Source organism: Callorhinus ursinus, unplaced genomic scaffold, assembly GCF_003265705.2.
Source record: "Callorhinus ursinus isolate GAN/ISIS: 27379988/994484 unplaced genomic scaffold, GSC_fseal_2.0 scaffold16, whole genome shotgun sequence".
NCBI classification, from domain to species: Eukaryota; Metazoa; Chordata; class Mammalia; order Carnivora; family Otariidae; genus Callorhinus; species Callorhinus ursinus.
In genome coordinates this window covers 16,005,336-16,023,422 of record NW_027397078.1, presented here as the reverse complement: position 1 = coordinate 16,023,422, position 18,087 = coordinate 16,005,336, and the positions used below count along the sequence as shown (strand labels likewise).

The following is an 18,087-nucleotide window of genomic DNA, read 5'->3' as shown; positions in this document are numbered from 1 at the left end:
CTGGATGCAATACTTTAAACTTCATTGCATCTTTCAACAAACATTTCCTAAGTGCTACTTATCAGATGTCAAGTGTCAAGAAGACAAATTCCCTGCATTGTCTCATAACAAAGGAGATAACTGCCTAAAGCTACTGAATGTGGTCACTGCTTTAATAGAGATGTACGCACGGTGCATTGAGCGATAATTTGAGACTGATTAGTAAAGGTTAGCTTCTATAATGGAAAATAATATGGCAGAATATGTTAAATACTATTATATATAAAGTTAGTATTTTGAATGATGACCCATGATTCCACCATCTAATATCAGATAATAAAAGTTTCTACTTTAAAACCACCCCATTTTCTTTAAAGTACCAAAACTTTTAAAATGCATAACATAAAACCACATGATGACCCTACAAATGGAACACAGATGCTTTCCTAATCCACAGTCTTTGTGTTTGTGTTATGAATCAATTGTCTGTGGCAGAAAGAACATCCAATGATTAGATCCTTACTTGAAGTAATAGAACGAGGTCTTCCATGAAATCAAAGGACGTGAGCCCTAACCATGCTCCTATCACTAACTTCATTTGGACAATTCATTTTTCCTCCCTATGTTTCATTTTTCTTATAAAATGTAGGGACCAACGAATAGCCCTCCAGTTTCTAGAAATCTAGGATTTGGGCTTAGGTTGTGAGACATAGTCCCCAAGAATTTGGTCCAATTGCTCTAAGTCACTCCCATCAGAATTCCCACTGAACTGGAAGGGGTTGCACTCTAAGACAGTAACTAGTTCAGTCAGTTAGCACTCACGCCTTCACCTCTCCCACATTCTCCAATATCAAGACAACCACGGGACCCATGTTTTTATTCAACTGAATACTTGACAAGGACTAGGCCAGTGATATATTTTGTAGGGTTAATAACACTGCTCTCTTAATGAAAATTTCAAAAATCTAAAGGATGACTTATTACAGGGTAATTAGTATCACTAACCTGTGCTGAACTTTTTTCAAGTTTTTGGACTAAATTATCCCAGCGCTGGGCAAAGTTGTCCAGCCACGCTTCCATCTTTTGGGCTACCAATGTGTTTTTCAGTGTTGAAAGAAGATCTTGGTTGAGTGAGCAGAGTTTGTCCATAGTTTGCTTCTTCTTTTCCAGATCTGTTTTTAAGGACTGTTAAAACAGGAAAGAACATGCAATAAGCCTAGGTTACATTTTCTAAAACACTATAGTTCATATTGCTTTTGCATGTATTTTCTCATTTGTATAGGTAAGACTGTAATCGTGCCTGCAAAGGATCAAGAGCCCATAAGAATATAAGTAGAAAATTGTAATCCAAATAATCTTCCCAAGAAGCTTGAGGAAAAAAATAAAGTCAGATGTAGCATAAACACCTAGTAGAGAAACTTAAGAGGTATTTAAAATATTTAAGGAACTTCCAAGTAAAAAAGTAGTGTTGCTCAAAGGGCAGTTTACTGACTTTTAAAATTTTTTAGCATCTGTTATTCAATTAACATTTGGCTATCTGAGTAATTATCTTCTAAAGCTAATTTTAAAGCCCATTAAGTAATAGAACTAAGTAATTGAGTGTGACACAAATCCTTTGGAATCACTTCGCATGTTTTCTAAATACATATGTGTTTTATGGAGTAATTTTTATAACATTCATTTTTTAAAGTTCCTGTGAGTTATGAGGAGTCACACATGCCCTCTGATTGCTATGGAATGAATAAACAAAGTGGCTTATATGAAATCAGTAGATCAGGACAGCTTATTCTTTCATTTTATCCATTAAGGTTACCCTGCACTTTGGAAAATCCAATTTCCAGCTCCCAAATAATAGTCCCTGACTTAATTTGTAGACACAGAATAAGAAGAAAGGAGAAAATTATTTTACAGTCCCTTTGCAATCCCCTTTCTAGCAATAGCAAGTACAATAAACATAAACCAAAGAGTGAGACCTGTCTTTCCAAAACAACTGTGAATTTAAGAACTGATATTACACATGGCAAAAAAATTATCACAAAACAGATGTACCGATTGTTCACGAACTGAAGTGTCATACACACAAAGAAATCAAAGGATACTTTATGTAGCTCATTTGGGCATGCCAACTGCACTGATAGCTCTGAGCTGCAGAAGGCTCTGGTGTCTCCTTCAATTAGCTCATCCTTTATTCAGAATCTGCTTTCCCTGGTGTACTTTACATTGGATTCTTAGTGCATGCTGTTTTTAAGATATAAAAGCTAGTTGTGAAGTTCTTTCCTATATTTCCTCAACAGTTAAGGTTTTTTTTTTTCACTATTTTTTCTCAGTTTGAAAGAATGCAAAAAATCAAAATATGAGTTGAGATTTCCAAGGAGAATTCATACCAAAATAAACTTTCAATGTGGGAACTTAGTAATACGTTGGTTTTGTATATTGATTTTGTTTGTTTAATTCACAGATTGCCTCTCCATCAAATTTAAATGCACACTTGGACTAGTAGTAAAACAATAGTTCAGCTCCCTGGCTAGAGCTGGGACCTAAATTTAAATTTGTAGATTCCTCCAATCCCTTCATGACATCCCATTTTTCTTTTCTTCTTTTAACTTTTGGCATCCGTTTGTTTCATTGCAAGCCATCTCAAGTGTTTTTTGGAAGTTATGATAGAATGAAAGACATTTTAAATACATTTAAAAATATAAAGATGTATATACAATCCTCTTTGGCTTACTTTCTCAGGGTTTAAGAAGCTACTTTAAATAGCTCTATGTGTAAGGCTCAGAGGTGCACCATTGTTTAAGCTAAATGGGTAACAATTTGGAAACATTTTAGAACAAGGATCTGAGAGTTATGTTTGAAGAAGAGGAAAAAATCTGTGTTGGAAATTTATGGGTAACTTCATGTTACCTAAACAGTTTTTCTTAGATGATCTATAAAACTAATTGGACACCCAAAGAGATTTAGTGGCAAATGAAACTAAGACACCTGTGTTAAAATTAAGCCAAATGAAGAAGCACTTGGTGAGCATCACAAAAATAAAGGAGAAAGTCAAATCACCATTAAGGAATACCACTAGGGAAAATGGACTCAAGGTAAAGTAAGAACATTATTATAATGACATTGTAGAAGTATTGAATCAGTATATTTTTACCTAAATCTATATGACAAGAACACTGTACCAATGCTTCTAGCTAGTAAATTTTAGATCTGCCTTTTCTAAAATGGTGATGGCAGGTGAGTGGTTCAGTTTGTTTCCTCTTGTTCGGGGAATGTTTCCCCTCATTGGCTTGCTCTCTCTCTCTCTCTCTTCATGATCTCCCACTACCCGAAGGACTCTTCTACCACAGCTAATAGAAGGAGAGGACAGGAAATCCATGACAGCATTGAATCATAGTAATGAATTACCTTCTCCCATCTATCCTTGACTATCAATACTTCTATGCTTGGATTTTATGTATGCATAATAAATGACTATGATTTAATTGTTATTTATTATTAGGGTATAAAATAGATGTCTTTCTGCATATAAAAAACTGATCACAGTTCTTGGAGTGCCAGAGAACCAGAGAGCTCTGGAAAACTCAGGAAGCTCTAGAAAACTTACACATGGCAGAGGACAGCCAGGATTTTAAAAGAAGAAATGTATTTTTATTTTTCAAAGAAGCCAAGCACCTGGACCTACCTCCAAGACAGGCAGGAAGATACAGTCAATAAACTAGACCAGGCTAGTAGTAAGGAGAGACAGGAAGCAAAGAAGCCGCTCAAGAAGACAGAACAGACATGATCTATCTGGTCAACGTTAGAAGATGATTTGAAGTGCAAAATGAACGTCTCCTTACAAAAGGCCCAGGAATTCCTTGAGGGAACATCAGAGTCACGTGGAAGCCTTGCTAAAATAAAGATTTCTGGGCCCTACTGCCAGTCTGTATGAATTAGTAGGTCTGGGCTGAGACCTAAGAATTTGCATTTCTAACAAGTTCCCAGGTGTTGTTAGATCCAGGTGTCCCAGGACCTAACAAGATCCCAGTCTGGGGATCACAGTTTGAGAACCATTGATTTTACTTGCACGAATACTTTGAGGCTGGTGACAGGAGGTGAGGCAAAGTAATCAAGTCCCGGTAGAATGGCACTATCAATAGGGACTTGCTGAGCTACCATAAGTACTTCAACCCTGCCATGTGTCCCACAGCCAGTCGAGACTGTCCTCAACTCCCTAGTACCCCTGGATCCCCTGCACACCTTCGGCTCATGGATCATCAGGCTTCCCAGAGCTGCCCTTCCCCGCAAAACACCACCAGTCCTCACAGGAGCTGCACACTTCCTTTCAGATTTGGGCCTTCCCAGGCTAGCCTACATGATTCTACCAGCCTTGGCATTCACCTCATAAGGGTCACTGTTTCTTCTCTCCTTTCCTTTTTATCATTCATAGCAAATAAAAAGTCAGTTTTGACCACACAAAAATAAAAAAAAATAATAGATCTACACGGTTTGGATAAAAGCACAGATCTAGAGGAAATTAAATACTTGACTCCTCAGTTCCCACCTCAAAGGAAAAGGAGGAGATCCCATGGGCTATTGGTGATAATATTTCAAAACAAATTACACTGATTATAAATAAAAGAGAGTTTGAGCACACTGTATCTATACCTAGGTATGTAGTAGGAACTGGTGGCAGATGGTACCTGTTTTGGGTCTCAGATTGTGACATATTTTAATGAACATTAAATTCTTATTCACTGCCTGAGTCAGCAGGGGAATTTTACCTCAAATTCTAGACCAGCTGTCAGGTTTTGTTAATTGGCTTAAACTATCAAACAGTAAGACTCATACAAAACATATTTTCACTTTGTTCACAAGCAAGGTGACATAAATTGAATGTTAATAATATTGGAAAATTATTGAGACTTTGCTAAAAGAGTATTTTCATGGTCCTGAGGCTAGTAAAGGCTTTTATTCACTAAAATGTCAACATAGTAGCACATGATCGCTCCAAATGATAGTTCTCGATTGCAGTTCTTTTGTTGTCAAGGAATCAAATGATATGACGAGTTTTGAAATAGCTTAACAAGGCTGGGCCTGAGTCTGGATGTCTTGGTGCTCAGTTTGACTCTGCGACTAATATTCTATGGTATCTTATGCATGGCACGTGTTTTACCCCGGGCCTCAATTTCTTCTGAAATAAGCTGTCTCATTCCTCCTCTTCCTACCCAATGCTACTTAGTTCACTTCTACTAACTGGTTTCCTTCATACCAAAGAATATTCCACAAATGCGACTATGATTGTTATCAAATTCTCAGTGGCTCCCCATCAACTGCAGAACAAAATTACAACTATATCACGGACGTTCTTGCATTCTTTTGATACAAATAGAGATGACTTTTCTGAAATCTGTCTTTCGTGGTCAAATCACTCCAGAAAGCATATATAAATATTTTTTTTTGAGGAATGAATTATTTTCCATAACAAGCTAGCTTGTAATAAGAAGTGATATATTAGTGAATCTATTTTAAATTAAAAACCTAAGATTAGTAACTATGGAGCAAAAAAATGTACGATACAAATAAGTATTTGGTAAAACAGTACCAATTTAACTGGGGAAGTTTATTTAAGATTAGCTTTAAATAAATGATTTGATTATATTATATAATATCAATATAGATATAGATTCATTTAGGTAAAATTATAAAACATTATTTATAACAGACCTTTGTTTTAAATTAGATTTAACATCAAGTTAGTAGTTAATAGAATTACTCTATCAAAAATCAAGAAGAAATGCTGACTATGGAATATTTTATTTGAAAAACTAAGCTCTTGGGGCGCCTGGGTGGCTCAGTTGACTGTCCGACTCTTGGTTTTGGCTCAGGTCATGACCTCAGGGTCCTGGGATCGCGCCCCACATAGGACTCTGCGCTCAGCTGGGAGTCTGCCTAAGATTCTCTCTCTTCTCTCTCTGCCCCTCCCCCTGTTCATTCTCTCTCTCTCTCTCTCTCTCAAATAAATAAATAAAATCTTAAAAAAAAAGAAAAACTAAGTTCTTAATCTTACACTGCCTTCTCCTTTACAGCAAAATAATAAAGTTCACAGTGGAAGATAAGCTTTAGAAATCTTTTCTAATCCTGTAAGTTTCAATTCAAACTGGAATGTCTTATTGAAGCCCTCCCTGATGTCCTTTTACTGCCAAAGTTCCCTCATTTCTCAAAACACACAGGTACTTACAATTAACGCCCTTTGGGTTGCTTTAATGTTTTTTCTAGTTTTCCAAATGAAGGCATGAGCCCCTTATGTGAGGATAATCATTTCTTATACTTCTCTTATAATTCTCAAAGAATTTAATTTAGACTATTACTTTTTTTAATTTAATTTAATTTTATTATGTTATGTTAGTCACCATACAGTACATCATTAGTTTTTGATGTAGACTATAACTTTAGGACTACATCTTGTTTACAGCCTTCTAGGACATTCTTAGTGTTACTTTTTTGTTTTAACTGAAATCTTCTTCCAGGTTTGCTGTGTTTTATCAAAAGTACAATTTTTGTTTTGAAAAACACAGTTGCAAATCTGTCTATATCTTATGGAATTAATGTTCGTATTCTTCCAAAATTCATGAATCGAGGGCTTAAGCGCCCACTGTGGTATTATTAGGAGAAATGGCTTAGGGGAGGTAATTAGGGTTAGATGAGAAGATGAGAGTAGAGCAGCATGATCGGATTAGTGCCATTAGAAGAAGAGGAAGAGACACCCGATCTTCCTCTATCTCTGCTGTGTGAGGATACAGCTAGAAGGTGCTGTCTCGAAGCCAGGAAAAGGACCCTCACCAAGAACCAAACCAGTTGGCACCTTGATGTCATACTTTCGAGCTTCCAGATGTGTGAGAAATAAATGTCTGTTGTTTAAGCCATCCAGTCTGTGATATTTTGTTATAGAAGTCTGAGATGACTAACACAGGAATCGGTACCAAGCAGTGGGGTCCTGTGGTAACAAACCCCTAAAAATGTATATACAGCTTTGAAACTGAGTAACGGGTAGAGGCTGAGAGAGTCCTGAGGTGCATGGTAGAAAAAGCTGAGACTACCATGAAAGAACTCCTAAAGGCAATTCTGGTGAGGGATCTGGCAGAAAAGAGGAGATCTGCAAAGTGTCCATGTTTTTGGAGTGTACATAAATTAAAATGGGCAAAAATATTGGTATAAATATGGACGGTAGAGGTCATTCTGATGAACTCTCAGACACAAATGAGGAAGCTATCATTGGAAACAGGGGAAAGGAAGATCCTAGTTATAAAGTGGCAGAGAACTTGGCTGAATTGTGTTGACGTTTAGCATTTTGTGGAAGGCGGGACTTGTGAGCGATGGAACTGGATATTTCGCTGCGGCGATATCTAAGCAAAGTGTTGAAGGAGTGGCACGATTTCTCTTGCTTACAGTAAAATGCAAGAAGAGAAATGAATTGAAGAATAATCATTTGGCATAAAGGCACTAGAATTTAAAAATGTGGAAAATTCTCAGCCTATCCATATTGCAAAAAAAAAAAAATGAGAAAACACATTCGGAAGAGAACACTTAAGTGTATGGTTGACTGACCATTTGATAAGATTAGTGTGGGTGGGAACCAGAGACCCAGTCAGCCATCTCAACAGAAGGCAGGACGAGAGATGGAATTATACCAACAGAAACACTGCCAGCTGGGACTAAAGGAAACAGAGAAAACCAGACAGAATGAAGGCGGGCTGCCCAAGAGGTGCAACTGCTCAAGAAAAGGGAAGAATGATGTAGGTGATTCAGAGATCCTAAGAGCTACCACTCCCACCACAGGCCCAGATGGTGGGGTTAGCTCTTCCTGGGTTTCAAAGGGTAGGGCTACATCTCCAGTTCATGGGGCAGGATGTCCCCACCCAGTAGTACCTCAGGAGTGGGGCCACTGCCGAGAGTCCTGTGGGTAGGGCTGCTGCAGAAGGCCACATGGGTGGTGCCCCATGGAACTGAAGAGGTGGGGCCACCTCTTGGAGCTCTGGAGGTGATCCTGTTACTCCAGTGGTCCTGGAGGGCAGTATATCAGTCCAAAGAGGATTATTCTTGAGGCTTAAGATCTAATGGAATTTTCTTTGCTGTGTTTTAGACCTTTATGGGACCTGTCACCCCTTCCTTCTTTCCTATTTCTCCTATTTAAGACTTCCAGGGCTCACGGGATAGAATGAATGTATTTTGCTTGTGAGAAAGACATGAACTGGGGTGGGGGGGTGGTCCATGGGTTTAATGTTATAGACTGGATACTTGTGTCCCCACAAAATTCATATGTTGAATCCTACCTCCATATACACACACAAAATGTGACGGTATTATGAGGTGGGGCCTTTGGGAGGTTATTAGGTTTAGATGAGATTATGAGAGTGGAGACTCCATATTGGAGTTCATGCCCTTATAAGAGGAGGAAATGTGTGAGGGTTGCTCAAAAGGTACAGACTTTCAGTGATAAAGTAAATAAGTACAGGGAATGTACTGCAGTTAATAATAACATACTGGGGGCACCTGGGTGGCTCACATGGTTAAGCGTCTGCCCTCAGCTCAGATCCCGGGGTCCTAGGATCAAGTCCCGCATGGGGCTCCCAGCTCCTTGGGGAGCCTGCTTCTCCCTCTGCCTCTCTCTCTTTCTGTCTCTGTCTCTCAGGACTAAATAAATAAAATCTTTTTTTTTTAAAGATTTTATTTATTTATTTGAGAGAGAGAGAGAATGAGAGATAGAAAGCATGAGAGGGAAGAGGGTCAGAGGGAGAAGCAGACTCCCCGCCGAGCAGGGAGCCCGATGCGGGACTCGATCCCGGGACTCCAGGATCATGACCCGAGCCGAAGGCAGTCGCTTAACCAACTGAGCCACCCAGGCGCCCAATAAATAAAATCTTTAAAAAAAAATAATAACATGGGTATTTGAAAGTTGTTAAGAGAATAGATCTTAAAAGTTCTCATCACGAGAAAAAAGAAGCATTGTAAGTATGTGAGGTGATGGATGGTAACTAATTGTGGCAATCATTTTGTAATATATACAAACACTGAATCATTATGCTGTATTCCTGAAACTAATATAAAATGTGACATGCCAATTATATCTCAATTTTTAAAATTAATTTTTTTAAAAATGGGAAAAAGACACAAAGTTTCCTCTCTTTCTACCATGGGAGCACAAAGTAAAAAGGTACAGTCTGCAAATCAGGAAAGGAGTCCTCACCAAAAACTAAATCTGCTGGCATGGCTGCCATTCCCAGCCTCCACAAGTGTGAGAAATAAATGTCTGTTGTTTAAGTCACCCAGTCTGTGGTATTTTGTTACAGCAGCCCAAGCTGTCTAAGATAATAGAGTTGTCCCTATTTTAATTAAGAAAGTTTACAATATGCTTTAATTGCATAGACTATGATTTAAGCACAAATAATGAACATTTGGTTTAAGATTGGGAAGAATAAAAAGACCAAATAATGGGGTTAATGTAAACTACTGGGTTTGGGAAAAAAAAAAAAAAAACTTTTGAAAGCTAAAAAATACATACAGCCAGTTTCTGAAGACTTGATAACACTTCACTTTGATCCTTAAAACCAGTTGTGTGAATCTTGTTCACTGCATCTTCTTTTTCTGAAAGCCATGCACTAAAAAGGCACTGAAAGAAATCAAACAATTCCGAAAAAGAAAATAAATAATTACTGAAGTAGATCATTGTATGTTTTCCTTTACCCACTTACCATCTCACCATGTCTTTCACCAATGCAATTTCCCCACGTGACTTACCTGTTCATCAGTAAAACGCTGCCATTTTAGGAGGACGTCTTGCAAAAGAACCCAGCGATCTTCGGTCCACCTACAGATGTTCGCCCATCGATCTCCCAGTACCTGTGGAACAGAAAACCCATCACCACATCAGTAAACAAATAATTGTTAACGAATTTCATTTAAAATTGCATGAATGATTTGTGAAAGCATCTAATTTCGAGTCTCCTAGGTATACGAGGAGTTATAAAGGACACCCTTCCTGCTTTTGCTTATAATTACATAAGCACTACGCCTTTCAATTTGTCTTTAGATTACTTCACTCACTCTTGCAACTGACACCGAAAAGTAAAGATACTAATAAGAAGTCTGAGACAGTTACCATACCACCATTTGAGATGTCTCCACGGCAAATGTAAGAGAGGGAAGACAGAGTTACAGAATTAAAGAGGATTTTGCAAAATGGGTATCTTTCTTAGATTTGAAAATATTTCCTGTAGAATAAAAGTCTGTCTACTAAATAGAATACCTAAAGACTCTTCTTTGAAGCAATCCCATGCAATAAGAATTGCTTAATGCCCTGACTGTAGAAGAAAATTGTTAGTGATTTAAATTACATCCACATGTAGACTTTAAAAATTATCTGGATTATTCTTACAAAGTATTTAAATTCACTCTCTCTAACTATTCTAGTGAAAAAAATCGTAATATTCCCTGAGTAGTAATTGCCCTATCTCTAGCATGTTACTAATACTAAGGTGCACACACTATTATTTTTTAATGTGTAACATAAACCAATTATCAACAGTATGTATGTATATATGTATGTATGTAAGTATGTATTTACAGGATGCTGGAGAAAAACATCTTTATTCAAGATACTACCAAAATTCTGGCAAACATTTCCCAAAAACAGATTTGCAAACATAGTGCTTTCCTTTTCAACTGGCAGCACTTTGAAAAGACAATATGATAAGACAACACAACTTGAATCAACATTAGTTCAAAATCCTTATATTTTTGAATTTTTGACCACATAACTTATGTTTCCATGTGATAAAACAAATGATAGCTTAAATCAATATCAACAGATAAACTCCATGAGATGAAAGTTTGTGCTGTTAGATGACTGATAATATGTTACGGTTAGATGTATCTGCTCTTTTCTTATATTCCTGGCTCCCAGGATGAAAAAGAAATCTTTAAATATCATTTCATGTATGTAAGTTTCTTTGCATATCTCTCTTCAAAAAATACTTTATAGGAGTATATAAGTAGGTTACCTAGATGTTTAATTTTATAATTTTGCACCAAAACTACAGACCTGTTACATTTTCTTTTTTTTTTTTTTAAGATTTTATTTATTTATTTGACAGAGAGAGACACAGCGAGAGAGGGAACTCAAGCAGGGGGAGTGGGAGAGGGAGAAGCAGACTCCCAGCTGGGCAGGGAGCCCAATGCAGCGGGGCTCGATCCCAGGACCCTGGGATCATGACCTGAGCTGAAGGCAGACGATTAACCGACTGAGCCACCCAGGCACCCCTCTGTTACATTTTCATAACACAGTGATTTTGTCCAACATTAATAAAGCTGAAAAACTATTGAAATGGACATGCTCTTGTCTCTCGCAATACAAATAGCACTTTGCCAGAAAAAGAAAGCCCTTCAGTAGTAAACACTCATCAGTTGTTTAACCTGAGTGTTTGGACTATTGAGAATGGTAGCCTTTTTTCCTTCATGTATGCTCACATCCACACCACTCTGCACCATCACACACTCTGCACACATCCAGATTGAGCACATGGATTCATACGCAAGGAGACCATAGTCCCACATCAGGCTCCTTGCTCAGCGGTGTGTCTGCTTCTCCCTCTGCCCCTCCCCGTGCTCATGCTCTCTCTCTCTCCCTCCCTCCCAAATAAATAAAATCTTAAAAAATTATTTCTAATGGACAAACACAAATTTTTAAGGAAAAAAATTTGATTTGAAGTACAGACACTGGATCCCCAATATTAAACAAACTTATTTCTATTGACAAACCTAAGTCTTAGGGTGCAGTGGGAGGACCAGAAAATGCACCTTCAAAATTGCAGGGAAGCAAAGTACAACAGGGAAAATAATAAATAACTCAAGTTTACTAACACTGAAACTTTCAACAAGCAAAGTTTCATTTTTTAAAAAAATCTCATAGCAACTCATTTGGAATTTTAAATAAATAAGCTTAGATTTATTCACAGCTTCTGGTCCAAGCAGAGGTCCCGTGCCATGAGTCTGCCTGCTCTCGGTCAAATTCACCGCTTAGTCTTCTGATGGGAGTCAGCTTGTTAGGAAGTTACTTGCATGTATTTTTCTTCATGAGAATTGGGACTGGACTGCTTGATCTTCTGATATTCTCATAAGACTTCTTCATCAACATTCTGATACTCTTTTGAGCCTGAAGAAAGCTGCCTTTGTTGTGTATCCAGTTTAATAAATCTTCCAGCTACAGTCTCCATCCTGGCATGCAAGGCCCTGTACTCATCATACTCAGCACTGAAGCCATCCTTGTCTCACAGGAGACAATAGCAATACATTTTGTCAAATAATCTGGGAGTTCAATTGTTGAAGAAGGCTCAGTGGAGGCAGCACAACCCTCTTTAACTCCTTCAATGGAATCAGGACTGGAGTTATTCAGCTTCGCAATTTCCTCTTCTCTTTTAAGGTCCTCTTCCTTTTGTTCAGTTGTCTCAAGGTCGTGCGTTTTAATTTGGCCCCTTTCCTTCTGTTTTTAGACTTTTTTGGACTTTTTCTGAGACACTGAATGGTCTTCCTCCACAGGCTTTGGACACTTCAGTAGAAGTGAACCAGAGTTAAGGTTTCCAGAGAAGTCCTGGAGGTATATTTGTCTTGCTTGTCCTGACAGATACTTGTGTTTTGACTAAAACTGTCAACAGGTAGGTCTTGAGTGCCCCGGCCTGCTGGAGTGCTAGGGGAAGTGGAGCTAGAATTTACGATCTGAGGAGGATTGGAGCTGGGCTGGTGGGTTGAAGGCGGCAGAGGGGTAGGGCTGGCAGCGGCTGCAGGGGACAGCAGGAGGCCTGGAGCAGATTGTTCACTGGTGGGATTCAAGTGATCATTTAATGTTGGAGGCACTCGACCTGTTAGGTGAGATATTCAAGTTTATTTATTCATTAAAGGATCAATGAAATCTGAATCTCAAAGCCGATTCTGAGGAGAAGATGCAGCATCTCTTCTAGAACATGCAGGAGATTCTGAATGGCCGGTGCTTGCAGCATTCTGAGATAGAATGAGTGTGCTCGAGAGCTCTGCCTAACGACCTCTGTCTGTTTCTGTCTACTTCACGATATCCGGGCCAGTCTCTTCGAAGCGCTTTTAGAACATAATCCTTTAAGGTATATGAGAGGTCTGTAGGATTCAGATTGGCTACCTGTTGCAGAATTGCTCCGAGAGAGCTCCCTTTTTTTTTTTTTTTTTTTTTTTGACTAACACCGTGTTTCTGCAGCGGAGCCGGCAGCGTGGGTTTCCTGTAGGCCTTCGGGGCCAGTAAGTGAATCACCCTGTCCCTATCTCGCCGCTGAAAAACACTGGGGCTGCCATGTGTCTTTTGAATCATATGTGCAAGGTTTGTGGGGGTTGACCCCTTCCTCTCAGGCACTACATCTGAAACAGCTTGAGGTGCTTTACAAATCTGCACTCTTGTCCCTACATAGGGCCCCCCAGTTTGATCACTTCTGTGCTTCGGTCATGGGATTCCTCTGCCTGGCTCATTCTTCCTCGTGTCATCTCATACGAGTCGTTTGGGGCCCCTGCTGTACCTTGATTGTGTATAAATCCTGGGCAATTGAGCTGGGAGGCTCCAGAGCTAGAGAACGTTGGCTGCATGCAGTCAAAGCTGCCCCGAGGGTGGTCTTCACCCACATTTGACCAATAGAATTGTTAAAGGCATACACTTCATTGAGGGGATCATTTTTAGGAATTTTGACAAGCCCTTGGAGCCCTTGGAACGGAATTAAAGGTCAAAAAGGAATTAAGTTCTTGTGGCTCTGGTAGGTCTCGAATGCCCAGATGGCCATCTCAGTGAGCTTCACAGGTAGTTGGGTGATGTTTTGCCCAAGCTGCCTCCACAACAGCCTCTAGCGCTGCCCCCCCACTCCCCTGGGCTCTAGCCTTCACGGCGGCCCTGGCTGCTCCAGCTTCTGCAGCCACGGTCATCCCGCTGCTCAGGCACTGTCATATACCCGACTACCAATGGTTTTTAGATGGGGAAAAAAATAAATAAAATAAAATAAATATATATAATGTGATGATTGCCATGTAAAGGGAATGCTTTAGGACAAAAAATATGTATCATTTATTTTAATTCCATTATGATGCCCTTCACGGTCTTAAACTTCAACTTCTTGACTTTAATATAAATAAGAGAATTATTTTCCCATAGCCACTAGATCTTTACAATGGGAAGTATCTCAAAATAGAGATATGTTTTATTTTGTATAGAATTAGGGCTACAAAAAATGTAACTCATATTTTTTACAAATATATTTGGTATCTAAAATAATAAGCCTTGTCATAATTTCTAGCATACTTGATGCTACATGTTTGGATTGATCCACCTAGAACATATTAAAATATGACTCAAAAAATACAAATGTAATTAGCATCATGAAAAAATCCACCTATTTCTAAGAGGCTTGAAGACCCACCCAATTTCTTTTTCTTTTTTTTTTTTTTTAGTTTTTAATTTTTTTATTGTTATGTTAATCACCATATATTACATCATTAGTTTTTGATGCAGTGTTCCATGATTCATTGTTTGTTCATAACACCCAGTGCACCATGCAAAACGTGCCCTCCTCAATACCCATCACCAGGCTAACCCATCCCCCCACCCCCCTACCCTCTAGAACCCTCAGTTTTTCAGAGTCCATCATCTCTCATGGTTCGTCTCCCCCTCTGACATACTCCCCTTTTCTTCCTCTCCTGTTATCTTCTTCTTTTCCTTTTTTCTTAAAATATGTTGCGTTATTTGTTTCAGAAGTACAGATCTGTGATTCAACAGTCTTGCACAATTCACAGCGCTCACCGTAGCACATACCCTCCCCAATGTCTATCACCCAGCCATCCCATCCCTCCCACCCCCAACCACTCCAGTAACACTCAGTTTGTTTCCTGAGATTAAGAATTCCTCATATCAGTGAGGTCATGTGATACATGTCTTTCTCTGATTGACTTATTTCACTCAGCATAACACCCTCCAGTTCCATCCACGTCGTTGCAAATGGCAAGATCTCATTCCTTTTGATGGCTGCATAATATTCCATTGTGTATATATACCACATCTTCTTTATCCATTCATCTGTCGATGGGCATCTTGGCTCTTTCCACAGTTTGGCTATTGTGGACATTGCTGCTATAAACATTGGGGTACATGTACCCCTTCGGGTCCCTACATTTGTATCTTTGTGGTAAATACCCAGTAGTGCAATTGCTGGATCGAACGGTAGCTCTAATTTCAACTGTTTGAGAAACCTCCATACTGTTTTCCAGAGTGGTTGCACCAGCTTGCATTCCCACCAACAGTGTAGGAGGGTTCCCCTTTCTCCACATCCCCGCCAACATCTGTCGTTCCCTGACTTGTTAATTTTAGCCATTCTGACGGGTGTGAGAAGACCCACCCAATTTCTTAAAAACTGTCAATCCTACCATCTTTTCAAAAAGGGAGTACCATGCATGAGTCAGGAGTAGGCAATAAACATTTTACTAACAACATTATGAAAATGATCATGTACTCCTATGCATCTTAGTCACAAGTGAGTTTTCAGTTTTTCTTCAGAAATGTCAATAAAAATGTTATTGTTTTCAACATAATGTAACGATTTTCATACTTTTTATAGTTTCACTCTCTACTCCTTTCGAATGATGTTAGTTTGAGGCAGAAGCCATGGCACTGAAATAATAATGCAAGATAACCAAAGGAAACGTGCTAACATAAACCAATGAATTCAACAATATTAGCCATTTAATTATTACAACGAAGTATTGGGGATTTTTTTTCTGAAACATATTAGAAGCTCTTTAAGTGAACTTCCTAGTGACCATGTCAGTACACATCAGGTAAAATGGTATGTAACGTATTTGTGAATGGATTAGTTGTGAAAAAAATTAGCTTCAGAGAAAATCTTACCTTAGAGCCATAAAGTATACTATCTGCCTAATTTGAGGATAAAGATATAAAAGGCCAAATTGTGGGATGTTTACTGCATCCCTTTGACCCCAGTGGAAATGGGAGTCAAGCACGGGAGAGACACACTCAAACTGAAGCACCATCTTCATAAATGAAAGGAAATGTACTGAAACTTCTAAATAAATATAGCATCGTCTCCCTACTGAAGTAACATCTTAGGTTTATAATCTCATAGATTGATGATTACAATTTATTAATTTTAGTAGGACATCCTATTAAACAAATCCAAATAAAGACCTCCATATACTAGATTCCTTAAAGTTGTTAATTTTATAGAAATTCCAAAATATACTAATGTGATACACTTTGCACTGTAGTTTTTTTTTTTTACTATATGAATGAGTCACAAAAAACTAATAATACGTTTTTAGATACATAGTCAACCTATTAAGAAAACTATTTTAAGAAGGGCCTTTGGTATTCTAACAATAATAGATAATTTTGATAATCCATTAAAGGCTTATAACTCAGCCAATCCAATATTTAATCTAATATGCAGTTAATGAAAGTCTTTAATGCATTCATTCATCCATCATGAATCTGTCTAAACAACAATTACTTATTGAACATACACTGTGTGTCAAAACTGAACAGAAAAAAAGAAGTTTTGGTCTGGTTATGCTGCTATAAACACTGGGGTGTATACGCCACTTCGAATCAGTATTTTTGTGTGTCTTGGGTAAATACCTAGTAGTGCAATTGCTGGGTCATAGGGCAGTTCTATTTTTAACTTTTGAGGAATCTCCATACTGTTTTTCAGAGTGGCTGCACCAGCTTGCATTCCCACCAACACTGTAACCTTTCTCCACATCCTCGTCAAAATCTGTTGTCTCTTACATTGTTAATTTTAGCTGTTCTGACAGGTGTGAGGTAGCATCTCAATGTGGTTTTGATTTGTATTTCCCTGATGCCAAGTGATGTTGAGCATTTTTTCGTGTCTGTTGGTCATTTGTATGTCTTCTTTGGAGAAATGTCTGTTCATGCCTGCTGCCCATTTCTTGATTGGATTATTTGTTCTTTGGGTGTTGAGTTTGATAAGTTCTTTATAGATTGTGGATACTAACCCTGTATCAGATGTGTCATTTGCAAACATCTCCCATTCCACAGGTTAACTTTTAGTTTTATTGATTGTTTCCTTTGCTGTGCAGAAGCTTTTTATCTTGACGAAGTCCCAATAGTTCATTTGGCTTTTGTTTCCCTGGCTTCCAGAAATGTGTGTAGAAGCTGCTATGGCTGAGGTCAAAGAGGTTGCTACCTATGTTCTCCTCTAGGATTTTGATGGTTTCCTGTTTCACATTTAGGTCTCAGCCATCAAGAAGAATGAAATCTTGCCATTTGCAATGATGTGTATGGAGCTAGAGTGTGTTATGCTAAGCAAAATAAGTCCATCAAAGAAAGACAAATACCATATGATTTCACTCATATGTGAGATTTAAGAAACAAAACAGATGAACGTATGGGGAAGGGGAAAAAAGAGAGGGAAGCAAACCATAAGAGTTTCTTAACTATAAAGAATAAACTGAGGGTTGAGGCAGGAAGGTGGGTGGGGCGTGGGCTAACTGGATGATGGGTATTAAGGGGGGCACTTGTGATTACCACTGGGTGTTAGAGGTAAGTGATGAATCACTAAATTCTACCAATTTTACCATACATGTTAACTAACTAGCATTTAAATGAAAACTTGAAATAAAAAGAAGTTATGGGCTGAACAATGTCTCCTTTTTTTTTGAATCTATACTTTTATTTAGAAACATTTATATATTAATGAGAGATGTTAGTTGAAGGACGCATTATGGCGTTATATACACTGTAGTTTCAGTGAGTTAAGAATGCAACTATTCCCTTATGATTGTACACACACATTTACAAAGACTTGTATCTTAATGAAAGAAGATGTTAGTTGAAGGACACATAATATGCGTTGTAGTTTCAATGAGTTCAGCACAGAACTATTCCAATATGTATCTACAGTTATGTTTTGAAACATTTATATCTTTTTCTAAGTTTTTATTTAAATTCTAGTTAGTTAACATACAGTATGATATTAGTTTCTGGTGTACATATAGTGATTCAACACTTCCATACATCACCCTGTGCTCACAACAACAACA

At 38.3% G+C, this 18,087-nt stretch overlaps 1 protein-coding gene and 1 pseudogene across 2 annotated transcripts in view; both read right to left on the bottom strand.

Moving 5' to 3' along the window:
- Positions 1–18,087, bottom strand: part of DMD (dystrophin) — a 2,222,747-nt gene that overhangs the window by 1,453,655 nt on the left and 751,005 nt on the right. For both annotated transcript variants that reach the window (XM_073901937.1, XM_025857655.2), the window contains exons 14-16: positions 9,754–9,855; positions 9,518–9,625; positions 985–1,164 (exon numbers count right to left, since the gene is read on the bottom strand). In XM_073901937.1, coding sequence (XP_073758038.1) covers positions 985–1,164; positions 9,518–9,625; positions 9,754–9,855 — 390 coding nt within the window. The remainder of the gene's footprint in view (positions 1–984; positions 1,165–9,517; positions 9,626–9,753; positions 9,856–18,087) is intronic.
- On the bottom strand, positions 11,960–13,944 carry LOC112812897 (RNA polymerase II elongation factor ELL2 pseudogene; annotated as a pseudogene).